Here is a 14,490-nt window from a genome sequence, read left to right as displayed (position 1 = left end):
GGACAAACAACAACAAAACTAATCCTACTTTTATTTTGCAAAAGGGAAGCAACATTGTAGTCACGACAATTTTTCAGAAAGAGGTGAAAGTTGTGGGGCTGGCAAATCCGTCGTATGTCACCTCGCCCCCCACCCCTCCGTAGCAGCCCCCTCCCGGGACAGTCCATTCCTTTCTTTCTTTCTTTTTTTTTTTTTTTCTGTCCCGAGGAGCCAGGGGAACTCTGCAGGCTCCGACTTGGGGAGCGAGGGCGACCCGGGGCGCGTGTGTAAATCAGTCACCTGAGCGCTGAGGGGCCGCGGCGAGGGCGCGCGCGGGCGGGCGGGGAGAGGCGGAGGCGGCGAGAGCGGCGGCCCGAGGAAACCGGGAGGGGGAGGGAGAGAAAGGCCGAGACAGAAGGAGCGAGAGGCGGCCGAGGGGCTGGTCCAGGCGCGGCCGCTAAGAGGAGACCAAGAGGCGGGGGCTGCACTTGACAACCAGCATGCCGAGATGGTAAGAAGTTTCCACCCTCCTTTCCTTTTTATTCTAGACTTAGTAAGAAATGAGCCCCGGGGCCGCCCGGGGGCCGTGTTTTCCTCAAGTCCAGCGGCGAGAGGTGGAGGGGGGCGTTGAGGGGGGCGGGCTGGGGAGGAGAACCCCAGTCCAATCTGGCCCCTGCTATGCCCCCGAAATCCCCCGTAAACTTGGCCCAAGTTTCTGAGGGTAGTTCCAGGTGGGAAGGTGTGTGTGAGGGGGACTCGTGAACGTCGCCCCCTCTCCGGGCTGGCGGGGAAAGGTGATCGCCAGGCTCCAGGGAGTTGGGGACGGGTTGGTGGGAAGGCGGGGGATGAATGGAGCGCTGCAAAGAGCTTGGGGCAGCAGGAAAGCGTTTTGGAGAACGGGGAACTTTTAAAACTTGCCCGCGAGTGAGGGACGGGCGTCTGGGCGTGGGCGCCGGGGCGCGCTGGTGCGCCGCGCGGGGAGGGAGGACACGGCCACCGCGTCCCCAGCACCTTTGCTTGGCCCACCCCGCGCCCTGACATTGGGGAAACCCCTTTGTAAACGAACAAATTGTAGGAAGTGCTCCTGGAGGTTTTATGAAGAATGTGCAAAACGAAGAGCAGGAAAATAAACCCTAGAGAGAGAGAGAGATTTTGAGGTGCAATTCTGAAGAAGCCGATGTGTTATGTTTACACATGGACTGCAGGGTGGCATTTGGGGCCCGGGAAGGGGCAGAGTAATTGGGGGGAAAAAACCACCTAAAAACAACGGAAAGAAAAGAAAAAATAGATGAAATCCCCTGCGAAGGGAGACTGGGATTGAAAAAATAAGTTCTTAGTGCAAGTAGCGGAGGAGATGGGAAGGCTGCGGAGCGAGATGCCAGCACAGCCCTCCACTGGAAGCGGCTTCACCGGAGCGAGACACCGTGCAGTCAGTTCGCCCTGGATGAGCGCTCCGTCCGCTTTCGGGAAAGTGATTTGTTAGAAATGAGGCTGGACCACTCCCTTCCTTGTAGTTTGCACCCACCCAGTGCTGTTTCTGTTACCCCCACTTGGGAATCTGATAAACCGTGTTCTGCGTGTAGACGTAATGTGTAAGAAAAAGGCAGATAGCGGGTTGGCAGTTTTTTCTCTTCCCTTCCCCCTAACGTGACATCTCTTGTTTCAGTGATCAAAGTCACAATTGGAGTGTAGGAGATGCGACTGTCAAATGCAGACACACACACACACACACACACACACACACACACACAATAGCATGTGCCCAAGACTGTGGTTACAGTAACACTGACAGAAATTAAAGTGGTTTTGAAAGCAGCGTGCGATTTATGGTGGTTCTCATTTACCCTAGAGTCAAGCTGTTGTAAAACTGATGTACAAAAGACATCATAAAATAATCCTGTGTACACAGGATTAAAGTGGCAGAAAGTGGCCTATTTCATTATTTTTTATGTACTTCGTGGACACTTGCAATGGTTGGAACCTGTGTTTAAGTGCAGGCGTCAAAACAATATATTAAATATATCTGTTTAGTGCTTGAAGGGTTTTTCTTCTAGCGGCATTTCACACAAGAACACTGTAAAAGCCGGTTGTAGGTATTATTTTTCTTCCCTTTTCCTTAGCCTGTATACTATTTGTTTACACATCTATTCCTAAATACTAACCACTTTGAACAGTGGCTAAGCCCATTTGTCACCTATTGCTTTGTATTCTTCAGTTTCAAATGTGACTGTGCACACACATACATGCTTTAAGTGGGGGGATTTATTTCTGGCACTCTTATTTAGTGTTCCGATCTGAAGACATACTTAAGAGTAGTGAAACCTTGTACAAATTAATCGAACTTCCTTTACCCTTTGGAATCACCCAAAAAATCCCATATGAATGCCATAGGTTATCTGTGTTTTACATTATATTTGTATCTGTTTCATTTAAAGTGTTCAGCCTTAATGAAGTTCTCAGTTGTAGCTACTCTTTCTGTTCCCGGAGAGCAGAATATTTAAAATCCAGATTGCTAATCACTTTACCAAAGTACTAGAGTATCTTACCAAAGTACTAGATAGAGTATCTTCACCTGAGGGAAGTAATAGTGAGCCTGAATGTGACTCTTGAGTATCTTGTGAGAAAAGTCTGAAACTGTCTTTTTTTCCTCTCTTCAGAATATTAAGTTTGGAGTTGTCTGCTTGTAAAACTTTGAAAAAGAACCGACTTCATGTGATTTAAAAAAATAAATAAATATGAAGAAAATATTAATAGCAGTTGTACATTCCCAATACCTGATTATTTTCTTCTACCTGAAATGTGAGATATCTGTCAGGCAGGGATATGTGATTACAAAAAGAAGCAGACAAAAGCAGAGCTGACTATTGCTATATTAAAATGTAAGTGTTACAGTTTGAATTTTCAAGTGAGAGTTTTTGAGTTCAGTGCTTTACATAACATTTTGTCCTAATCTTGCTTGCTGTCAGGGATGTTTCATGGTTGTGCAATTGCTGCAGTCAAGAATGCCAATTTGCATTCCAGGAGTGTCATTTGATTACTTTTATCTGCACAGCTCCAAGACCGGCCCAGACCTCTCGTTTCATCTTGCCATGTCACGAGTCAATGCTGTGTCGTCTTTTCAAAAATCTGCCTGATTTAGACAAGAAAGAAAAGTACTTTCATGTTGCAGCCGCAGTCCCCTGCTAACTTGTCAGCAGCAGGATATGATTCACTTGGGCCCAGAAGAATGGAACAGAGAGGCGGGTTAGGCGGTTCAATAAAGCCCATGGACAGGTAGTGTGTGACATCCCCAGAGAGCCACAGTTAATGAAGAACAGGTCTGCTTAGTTCTCCACACGCTGACCTGGTGCTGTCCCCACAGTTTTCTCATTTGATCTTTCCCAGCAAATTGATCTTTTCTTGTATTTTTTTGCCTTCCAAGTTAGTCCTTGTGGGACTGAAATTAGCAGAGCAACTTAAGTTGGATAATACAGCTGTTCAGAAAAGAAGAAATTGGACACTGGCTCAAAAAGGGGCGGGGGGTTGGGGGTGGTGGTAGAGGGACCTATTCTTTTTATTGTTGTTCCTGAGAATATTTCTTATATTAAGGGAATCCAAAGTAGATGATGACTTGAAGTTAGTGGTTCCCTTTATTTTTAATTTTAGTGTTAATGTTCCACACGACTTGAAATATTCCTTAAGTATTTGGAAAATGGTCTTAGTGAGTATGAGTGAGTATAGGAGTTTTCATATTCACTTGTTTGAAATGATTTGCCAGTCGACTATGTGGCTTTTACGGCTATTGTAAGATAGACTAAATATCAATGGCATACTTCAACTAATGTTATTTATAGTCTTTTAAATAACTACAATCCCGAAGTATCCAATACTGAGTAGCAGAAAAGATGAAACAATAAAAAAGTCATTACCAGTGCTGCATATAAATATTATGGTAGGTGAAAATGTTTTCTACAAATTACCATCAGCATTTTTGTTTTACATACACCCCACAGATACACTCTTAATAAACTTTTTTTGTTTTTAATTTTCAAGATTCTGCATTTAGATGTAGGCTTTTAGAACTGAGACCAGATAAGTTTGAATTTCTGTAGATGTTAGTTAATGTATTTTGTTACTTGCTTTTTGAGATTAAATTAATTTTAGCAAGATGGGTAAATCTAAGTTGGGAATGTATATGTAGTTTAAACAGGTTAAAGTTTCACTGTAGAATTTTGTATATAAAACTTAGGTTGGAAGCAATTAATAGATTCTTAAGCTGTTGTGGATATAAGGAGCAGTGCTTTCTGAATTTCTCTGCAGATGGTCTCATTTACCATGTACATCCTTACAAGAAACAGTTGAGAACATTTCTTGTGGAAGGGGAGGCAGCCTTCTCAAATCTTTCCTGCTGGATGGGAATTACATAGGATCATTGGTTAGTAAACTCCTCTCTGAAGAGCTAGAGGGAGCCTCATGATTTTATTAGATATACTTAAGGTTAAAAAAAAATCACTCTGGCAATCAGAATGTTGTAGAAAAAGAGTACATAAAGAATACTGGCTTAGTGTTTAGACTTGAGGGGCTTTTGTAGGTTTGGTGGGGGCGGGTGTTTTGTTTTTTTAAGCTGTGACAAGCAGCAGAACTGTCCATGAGAACAGTCAAGTAGTCAGCTGAGATTTCTAGAGTTCTACCTTTTAGATAATTTGAAGATCAAATAAAATACAACGAAATACGTTTTAAATCTGATTTGGTTTGCTAAGGTCTGTATGTCATTTTGTCAACAGAAGGAGTTCTCTTGTTAGGAGGCCAATCTTCAGAGCTTTATTAAAAGTAACTTCTTACCAAGTCACTGAGGTGGGGGCGATACCTTTTTCAGTTCACTAAGGACAACCTCCTTTCTGTAAATAATGGTTTTGAAGTAGTTCTACATACAACTGCTGTACTCTGGAGGGAAAACTCTTTTAAAATGAGTGTTTCATGTTATAAGCATAAATAGTAAACTATTTATAACGTTGATATATTAGGAATCCATAAATATGTTAAATTTAAAGAAATAGAACTTAAGTGGTATTAAATTCAGTATTTGTTCTTAAATTTCACATTTATCAGACTTCCCACTAAAATTTGTGATATATTTACCTTAAAGAGTCTTTGATCATAATTATTCTTTAATATTTATATACTAGTTTTAGTAGCATTACTTTGGACAAACTTATTTGCCATTTAAGTAAATAATATAATCCAGTGAGATAAACTACCCAAATTCATCTTTTTTTCATCTCTTGCACAGTAGCTCTCGTTATATTGCTAGCCAATAAAAGTCTTTATTTGTTGCTTATTAGAGCCCTCAGTACACTCAAGAGTTGTTCAGCTATAATTTAATTTGGCTGTTCAAAGAGGCTCCCTTGTTTTAAAACATGTTCTTAGTACACTTTTACCATTTATTGTGAACCTATATTCTAACTCATGCATATGCATAGGAATGATTTTACAGATACATCATTTTTAAAGATTTTTTCCATAGCAGAGTCATAACTTTTTCTTTAAAAAAAATCTGTACCTAACAATGTCAATTTTTTCCTTTTTGCCTTTGACATTCCGGAGCTTTTTTTTTTTTTCTTGGTGATTGAAAAAGTCTTGCCACTATAATTTAAAGTCAGTTCCTCAAGGAATATAACCTTTAGTTAAGATGTAGTTGAGAAGGGCACTTAAAAAAACAAATTCAATAATTAAGAATTCTTATTGAGGACATTTCACTTTAGCAGTCACTTGAAATTACAAAAAGTTTGCCTTGAACGTCACACATAGCTAGCATGATAAATTCACTTTCCTTACTGTAAACTGCTGGGAAGTTTTGCAATGAGTGGAAGGAAGATGGCTTGAGTGTTTTGGTGAAATTTGTAACAAATCACGTTCACTAAAGACAAGAACTTGACTGTAAAACTCTAAGATGAGTATCAGGAATTCTTCCACAAAGAAGGCAGAATGTGGAATTGCTAAATGAGTCCCTGCCTGTATATCTTACCAGTGGGATTTACATCAAACCAAGCCTCTAGATACAGTATTTAATAGTTATCAAAATGTACAGTATTGTCTTGGAACTTGTGGTTCATGAGTTCATAGCCCCTGCTTTTTTGCGCTTAGTACAAAGATGTAAGAATCCACACAAAACATTTTTCTCTTATTATGACCTTACATTTGCCAAAGTGCCCCATGCTGAAATTCCTTTTCAGTATCTTTTTTTTCCTTTTTTTTTTTTTTAGTCCAAAGCCAGACGTGTACCCAGACACAAAAGCCTCTGTGTATAGCAAGCTGTTTTAAATATTGTGACTCGACGATGTGCTGTCCTTTCTCTGCTTGAGCCAAGGATCTCTGCTCAGTGTCTGTGGATTACCAAGCTCCTTCTTTATTGTACCTCTTGTCAACTATTCCTATTCATTTAACCTTTCATTAGTGTCTGTGCAGCTTCACTGTCTAGAAAGGCAAGGAAAAACCGAAAGGCCCCACTGTCACAGTTATTAGATTTCTCGGTTACATCCCAGCAACCATAAAGAAGTGAGAGTCGACACTATTGTCGTGCATGCTGCTGTCCCGGGGTGCAGCTCTTCTGTGCATGTCAAGGACATGTGCCACATGTTGATATGCATCGCAGGGATAAATGCACAACATGGGGGATAGGCCTGCGCTGGCAGTAATGAGCTTTGTAGGAGTTATTGCAAAGACCCACAGTTTGTGAAGGAATTTTGCTTAACAGGCCAAGGAGATAGACAGAGTTGAGGGCTGCCAAGATTTGCCTATGCAGAGCTTGTCAGTCACATTGTTTTCATCTAAACTTCATTTGAGGGGAAAATTGAATACGCTTGACAGCATTGAAAAGTCTTATTTTCATTTTTAAACTTTCAGAGGAGAAAAGTGTTATTTCTGGTGACTATTTAGCGTATTATAACTATCTTTTATGCTGACTGAATCCTGTATATGAATGGATCGATTAGCAATTTATCTTAATTCTTACACATCTAGAATTGAGATATTTTGTAGATGTCATATGTATATTTTTTAATCTGTGTAAGAAGAATGTAGCTTATTAACGTTCCTATGCTATTATTTCCCCCTTCTGATTTCCCTCTAGCACAGTCTAGTGCTGTGATCTGATTCTTTAGAAGTGCCTTTGCCTTATTACCTCAATGTAAAGGAAAAAAAAGATGACCATTGGATCATTTTCAAATTATAATAAAGACAAATATTTACAGCTTTTGGATTGGAAAATATTACTTCAACATCTTAGGAGATTCGTAGAATTGCTTTTTAAAAATTCTTAAAACATTTGAATAGAAAATGGTAGATTATCTCTTTTTACAGAGAAGTTCATTTATTTTATTTTAGCTAGGAAAATCTTCATTACCAAGAGTGAATAAAATGTTTTTGTCTTTCTAATTTAAGTAATTTTTGTCAGTTTTCCAAACTCTTTTGGAGCTGTCTAATAACTTTGCAAATATATTAATGATGTATTACCAAATCCCTATAAAATTATTTCTAATTTTTACTTGGCCTTACTTTTTTTAGCTAAGGCAAACTTTTTAATAGTTGTATTTGATGCTTTCCCTGGTAAGCTTTTTATGGTGTCTTGTGAATATATTAATGGGCTTAGTTGTCCTTGTTTCCGGGAAGAGAAATGAGCCGTTTTTCGCACTCCTTCCCTCAGGTGGGATGCTCCCTTCCAGACAAACATATATTCAGTATTTGACAGCTACATGCCCAGCCAGCCTAGGGCCATGTTCTAGTCTCTTGAGCATTGGGTGGAAGCTCTGTGTGCATTATTTTAAGATGAATCTGCCTTGTTCATTTCAAGTGACCTGGTGGCCTTCCCACAGACAAGGCAAGGGTATGTTACCATTCCCCCTTCTAATAGTCCTGTTTCCATTCATTATGGTTTGTGTTAGGTGAAGTAGAAGAAGAAAGGGACTTGTGAGCTATAATTGTAGCTCCCTCCCTCCCCCAAATAAAAACCCTAGAAAATAGGCCAGAACTATGCAGTAATGAAAGAGAAAGGGATACACGGCAGGAGCTACTCTCTATAGGAATCCTGCATCTCTTCTTCATCTAATCCGCATCTCCAAGACCCTGGCTGACCACGCCTTGAAAGGCTCTTGCACCATTATCCATCCCAGAGTGAGAACAGCCCTGGGACTAGGTTTCAAGACACCTCATTCTGTTCCACCTAGGCTTTCATGAAATTTTATAAATTTCATCATTTGTAAAACAAATGAGTTTGGTAATTTCTAAGTTTATTTCCAGTTGGAACCTTTTATATTTTACCCATATGTGATAAGACTATACAGTCATAGCAGTTTACTAATTTAATAGCTGTATTGAGATATAATTCACATACCATATAATTCACCCATTTGAAATACACAATAAAATTCTATTGTATGGATATAGCAACTTTTCTTTATCCATTTGTCCAGTGGTGGACATTTGGGTTGTTTCTTCCTTCTGGTTATTATGAATAATGAATACTGCTGCTGTGAACATTTGTGTACAAGTGTTTTGTTCTCATTTCTTTTGGGTATATACCCAGGAGTGCAATTGCCCAGTCATAGGGCAACTCTATCTTCAAACTTTTGAGGAAGTGCCAAATCATTTTCCAGAGCAGCTGCACCATTTTACATTCCCACCAACAATGTGTGAGTTTTCTAATGTCTCTACATCCTCCTCAAACTTATTATTGTCTCTCTTTTAATTTTAAGCACCCTAGTGGGTGTGAAGTGGTTTTGCTTTGCGTTTCCCTGATGGCTGATGAGGTTAAGCATCTTTTCATGTGCTTATTGGCCATTTGTATGTCTTCTCTTAACAGAGATAGGTCTGTGAAATCTTTCACCCATTTCTCATTTAGGTTATTTGTTTTTTCATTCTTGAGTTGTAAGAGCTCTTTATATATTCTGGACACAAGTCGTTTATTTGATGCAAGATTTTCAACTTTTTTCTTCCATTCTGTGGCTTGGTCTTTTTACTTTTTTGATAGTGTCCTATGAAGCATTAGAAGCTTTAAATTTTGATAAAGTCCAATTTATTTATTTATTTTTGTGTGTGTGCTTTTGGTGTGCTAAGAAACCGCTGTCTAACCCAAGGTCATGAAGAGTAGCCCCTGCGTTTTCTTCTAAGAGTCTTATAGTTGGAGTTCTTACATTGAAGTCTTTGGTCCCTTCAGGTTAATTTCTGTGCATAATACGAAGTAGGAGTACAACTTCCTGCTTTTGGTTGTGGTTATCTGGTTGTTCCCAGCACCATTTGTTGAAAAACAATTCTTTCCCCATTGAATTAGCATGGCACCTTTGTGGAAAAATCATTTGCCCATGGATGTAAGGGTTTATTTCTGGATTCTTCATTTGTTCCCTTGGCCTGTATATCTTTCCTCATGCAAGCACCACACTGTCTTGATTACTAAAAAAAATGTTATTGTGGTGGAAAGTGCATAATATAAAACTGAACAACTTAACCATTTTTAAGTGTACAGTGCAGTAGCATTAACTGCATCTTGTTGTGCAACAGATCTCTAGAACTTTTTCATCTTGCAAAATTGAAACTTTCTACCTATTGGACAACTCCCCTTTTTCTCCTTCCACAGCCCCTGGCAACCACCATTCTACTTTCTAAGAGTTTACTTTAAATAGTTAATACAAGTGGAATCATGCAGTGCTTACCCTTCTGTAAATAGCTTATCTCATTTCGCATATTGTCCTCGAGTTTTATCCACGTTGTAGCAGGTGACAGGATTTCCTTCTTTTTGAAGACTTAATAGTATTTCATTGTATGTACACACCACATGTTCTTTACTCATTCATCTGTAAACGGACATTTAGTTTGAGTCTCCCTCTTGGCTATTGTGAGTAATTCTGCAGTGAACCTGGGTGTGCAAATAAATAGCTCTGCAAGATTCTGCTTTCAATTTTTGGGGTATATATCCAGAAATGGGGTTGTTGGATCATATAGTAATTCTATTTTTAATTTTTTGAGAAACCTCTATACTGTTTCCCATTGCTGTTTCCCTATTTCACATTTCCACCAACAGTGCACAAGGGTTCCAATTTTTCCACATCCTTGCCAACTCTTATTTTGTCTTTTTTTTAAAATATATATATATAATATATATAGTGGCCTGTCTAATGCATCTGAGGTGATATCTCACTGTGGTTTTGATTTGTATTTCCCTGGTGATTCGTGATGTTGAAAATCATTTAATGCTCTTGTTGGCCATTTGTATATATTCTTTGGAGAAATGTCTATTCACGATTTTTGCTATTTTTTTTAAATCAGAGTATTGGCTTTTTGTTGTTGAGTTGTATTTTTATATATTCTGGATATTAACCCCTTATCAGAAATACATTTTGCAAATATTTTCTCCCATTCAGTAGGTTACTTTTCCACACTGTTGATTACTTCCTTTGCTGAACAGAAGTTTTTAAGTAATCCTATTTGTCTGTTCTTTTGTTACTGTTGTTACCCTTAGCAGTTTTCTTTAAAAAAGAAAAAAACATTACCCTGAGAAGAGTAAAGGCTACATTAAGAAAATACATCTATTGTTTGTGTTAAAAAAAAAGTCTTGGTAGTACTCCAGGGAACAAGAAATATGTCATTCAGTAGCCAAAAGATGATGGCTTTTAGTTCCCTGTGAAACACCCTGGTTTTACTTTGATGTTTCTTAATTATCATTGCATTTAAAAGCATTCTAGGTGTTCTGTACGATAGCAAAGATACTTCATGCCCTGAAGGATAGAATTAAGTACCTAGAAATAATTGTTTTTGGTTTTATAAATACGTCAAAAGGAAAGGAAGAAAAAAAATCATGATTGAGAAAATTTGTCTTCCTAGACATTTCATCGTGACTAGAAAAACACCAACAGTGATTAAAACTAAAACCCAAACTAACTGGTCCACTTAAGTTTTAAATAAATACCATGTTCAAATCTGGCATGGCACATTTGGAAACATGAACTTGTTTTAAAGTTTACCTGGCAAATTTTGTAATTAAAATACTTCATTGTTGAATGAGAAACTTGAGAGCATGGTAATGAAAGGTAATCTAATTTGGAAGTAGCCATGTTGTATTATTGTTGAATTTAAAAAAAAAAAAAAATTGTTATTTTAGAGTTCTAATTTCTCTTTATTCATGCTAATAAAGACCTATATTTATTTCTATCCAAGTTATTGCTTTTCTAGTATTCTGGTGGACCATTCTTGCTTAACTTCATTGTCTATTTTTTACCATTTGCCAGGTGTTTTGGACAAAAGTTTTGTACTTCATTCAGTATCAACTATCACTTAGATGACTGACTGATCAAATATATAAGTGGAGAGTGTGTCTTTTTTCTCCTCACATCAGTATTTACATATTTAAATAGTAATTCACCAGTTTTAAATTGCATCTCATGACATATTTTGAGGATTTACTTTTTTCCTGGTGAAAACTCTGTGAAGGATTTAAAATCATCTATAAAAAATTGGTATGGTAGAAAATTTTATATTTACCAGACACTTGATTTTTTATTATATATAAATTCTATAATGTCAATGGCACATTTTGTTAATGTTGAACAAAAAATTAATTATACTCTTCCGTTCTTTTTAACATGTTTTGACATGTGCACATGTATATGGAATGACAAAATCGTGTGAGCTGTTCTTGATATCTTTCATGGTTTGAGGACACAAAGAAGGTAATTAACTGGAACAATACAGCGGTACAAAGCAAGTTCACTCAGTTCTCTGGCCTGTGGTGTCTAATCTTCCTGTAATACACATCCACTATCTAGTGGATTAGGGAAGTTTATTCTATCAACATATACGTACCTAACAGGTATGCTGCTGGAAGTACATTGTGTTAGTTCAGATTTTGTTCTCATTCAAAATGGTGACTGGGAACAAAATATTTTATTTGTTTGAATTGGTTTTTGACAGACTCAAACATCAATTTTGCCTCAGTACATTTACTTTAAATGATATTAAAAAGTAAATAAATGTTTTTAAACCTAGACATTCTGACAGGGGTTGAGACTTATTTTTCACCCTATCAGTGTCTATCAGGTAAATATTTTCACATAAAGGACTTAATGTTTGTTCATTGGTCTTTGCAGCTTCACTATGTCCCTGAACAGCAACCAGTGATTGATATGACATTTCTGTGTACAGACTACAATAATAATTAGAGCTAAGGAAACGGTGTGTGTGTGTAGAAGTATCCATGAAAAACTGATAGTTCACTACTTCCTTGTGGATAAAGGAGAAGACAGAATAGTACGATTTACTGAAATTTTATTTTTGGGCGGGAGGACATGGTTTAACACTAATGTTATATTTTCATACTGTAGTAAATAATACCTGGTAGGTTGTTTCTTTAGTTTGTTTTAGGTATATGTATGGATGGCATGAATGAATACTGAGTGTATTACTGAATGTTTTACTAATGTGAAATTGTACTTATGAAATAAGAGATATGCCAGAGTGATAAATTTGTTAATAGTCAACAAGTAAATATGTACTTACTATATATAGAATAAGTTGCTGTAAATTTGCATGAAACAACATTAGACAATAGTGTACTGATTTGGTAAAAATAAAAAAGATGCTTTAAAACTTTTTCAGGTTTAATGTTCAAGCTGTATATTTGGCATAGGCATGGGCGTTCCAGTTGTCTTCATTTTCCAAATTATCACCCAACTTTCAATTATTTTAGAATATAACAACAGGCATTTGTGTTTCTGTGATACACATGACACTCTGTTAGGTGTTGTAGGTATTACAGATGAAGTAGAAGCTATAACCCTAACATGAAGTAGCACAAAATTCATTGGCAGGTGGAAATTATCCTAAAAAGAATAACTGTAGGCCAGGGTCTGCCTCCAGTCTCCATTTGCTTAGAAATCTAATTTTGTCCTTCATAGAGCTCACTGAGTTTGTTCACTGGCAGAGGGGTGGAGAATACACACACACATGCATTGTGTGAGAACATTTATATATCTGCAGACCGTGTTAGGTGGAATACTCAGAGACTTGTGTTGGCATGCTTAGCACATTTTCTTCTTTGTGGGCAAATTTAAGTAGGGAGTCAAATTATAATCTAAATGTTTCTCATTGCTTTATGATTTGGGGAGTTGAGCAGAGAATATTAGTGATGGAGGTAGAAGGTGGAAGCGTCTCCTCACCCTTAGCATGGAGGACTTTTCCAGTGGCCTATATTATTTACAATGCACACTTTGAACCTCAGATCTCCTGGACTGTGTTTGGGAGAGCACTGACAAAATATACCTCTCTTGTTTTTTTCTGCTTCCCATTCCCCTTTCTGATTGACAGGTCCTTTTTGCTCTAGATATGTCAATATTCTCAAGCAAATATTAGTCAACTGTCCTGGGAGCTACTTGTTAAGGTGACTTTGCATTTGATTGGTTTTTGTATGGATCTAATGCAGATGGCAGTCTCATTTGATTCATTTTAAATTTCTTGGGAAATACCTCATGCCACTACCTTACATGTCATGTATTTTGTGCATGGCTGGCAAGAATGGGAGAGGCCATAGAATAAGACCACAGTTTTCTGGAGGAAAATACACGGTTTTTTGTTTGCTTGTTTTTTAATAAAAATGGCTTTGAGACCAGTTAAATATCCAGTAGAGAAAGTTTCTATTGTTAAATACCTTGTAGAAAAATATTTTGGTCTGAGATTGGCTTTATATATAGGTGTAATAAACTGTAATCTAGAAGTCAGTAGGGGTGTTTTGTATGTGTGTGAGTGTGTCTGTGTTTAATCTCTGAATCTATTTTCTGTGTGATAGAAAAGTTCACCAATTACATTGGTCTTTTCTTTTCCATTATACAATTAGAGTGAAGATTAGATTTTAAAGATTGTTAATAATGTTTTACATCATGTGATGTGCAACATCTCTTTTTATATTGCATAATTTTATAGGTTCCAAAACGGACCAGAAAGTTAAATCTATACCTTTAAGTTCACATTCTTTGATTTCAGCAACTTCCCAATTCGTTTTATTTATTTTTACTTGAGTCGTTTCTTTTAAAACACTTTAATATCAATTAGATTCTGACTGGAGAGAAAAATTGTTAAGGGAAGAGAAGGTAGAAAGATGAGGCACTGAATATGCAGTGGACTCCCAAGCGACAGCTGCTGGTGGAAACAGGAGCCACTGATTGTTGTGGTTTCTTTCTGTAGGTCCGTTCTAACTTTTATCCTTATATCCATATTTTCAGTGTATAGTCTGTACATTTCAGAGTAGTCGGGGTACAATTGTGTAATGTGAGAATTTTATTATTGAAACCCACAGGGTTTAATGCATTCCAAATTTTAAGTTGGAAAGGTGTCAGAACTAAAAATAAAGTGGGGTGATGATGGAGAGAATGGAGAGATTGCACAGGAAATGTTGAACACTGATAAAAATCTAGTTAGAAAAATACTTTGAAAAACAAAGGACCCGTTAAAATGGGTGGCATGAAACTTGTTTTTATGTGCTTCCCAACACCC

General features: G+C 37.6%; 1 protein-coding gene across 9 annotated transcripts in view; it reads left to right on the top strand.

The window, feature by feature from the left end:
• Window positions 1–370: 370 nt before the first annotated feature.
• Window positions 371–14,490, top strand: part of BNC2 (basonuclin zinc finger protein 2) — a 414,097-nt gene continuing 399,977 nt past the window's right edge. For 8 of the 9 annotated variants that reach the window (XM_019739200.3, XM_074330349.2, XM_088793665.1 and 5 more), the window contains exon 1: window positions 371–490. In XM_019739200.3, the coding sequence (XP_019594759.1) occupies window positions 488–490 (3 nt within the window). In that variant the 5' untranslated portion in view covers window positions 371–487. The remainder of the gene's footprint in view (window positions 491–14,490) is intronic. The other variant, XM_088793666.1, reaches the window with a different exon arrangement.

The sequence above is a fragment of the Rhinolophus sinicus genome, chromosome 16 (genome assembly GCF_057876585.1).
Source record: "Rhinolophus sinicus isolate RSI-liver-muscle chromosome 16, RSI-T2T, whole genome shotgun sequence".
NCBI classification, from domain to species: domain Eukaryota; kingdom Metazoa; phylum Chordata; class Mammalia; order Chiroptera; family Rhinolophidae; genus Rhinolophus; species Rhinolophus sinicus.
This window is presented reverse-complemented; position numbering and strand designations above follow the sequence as displayed.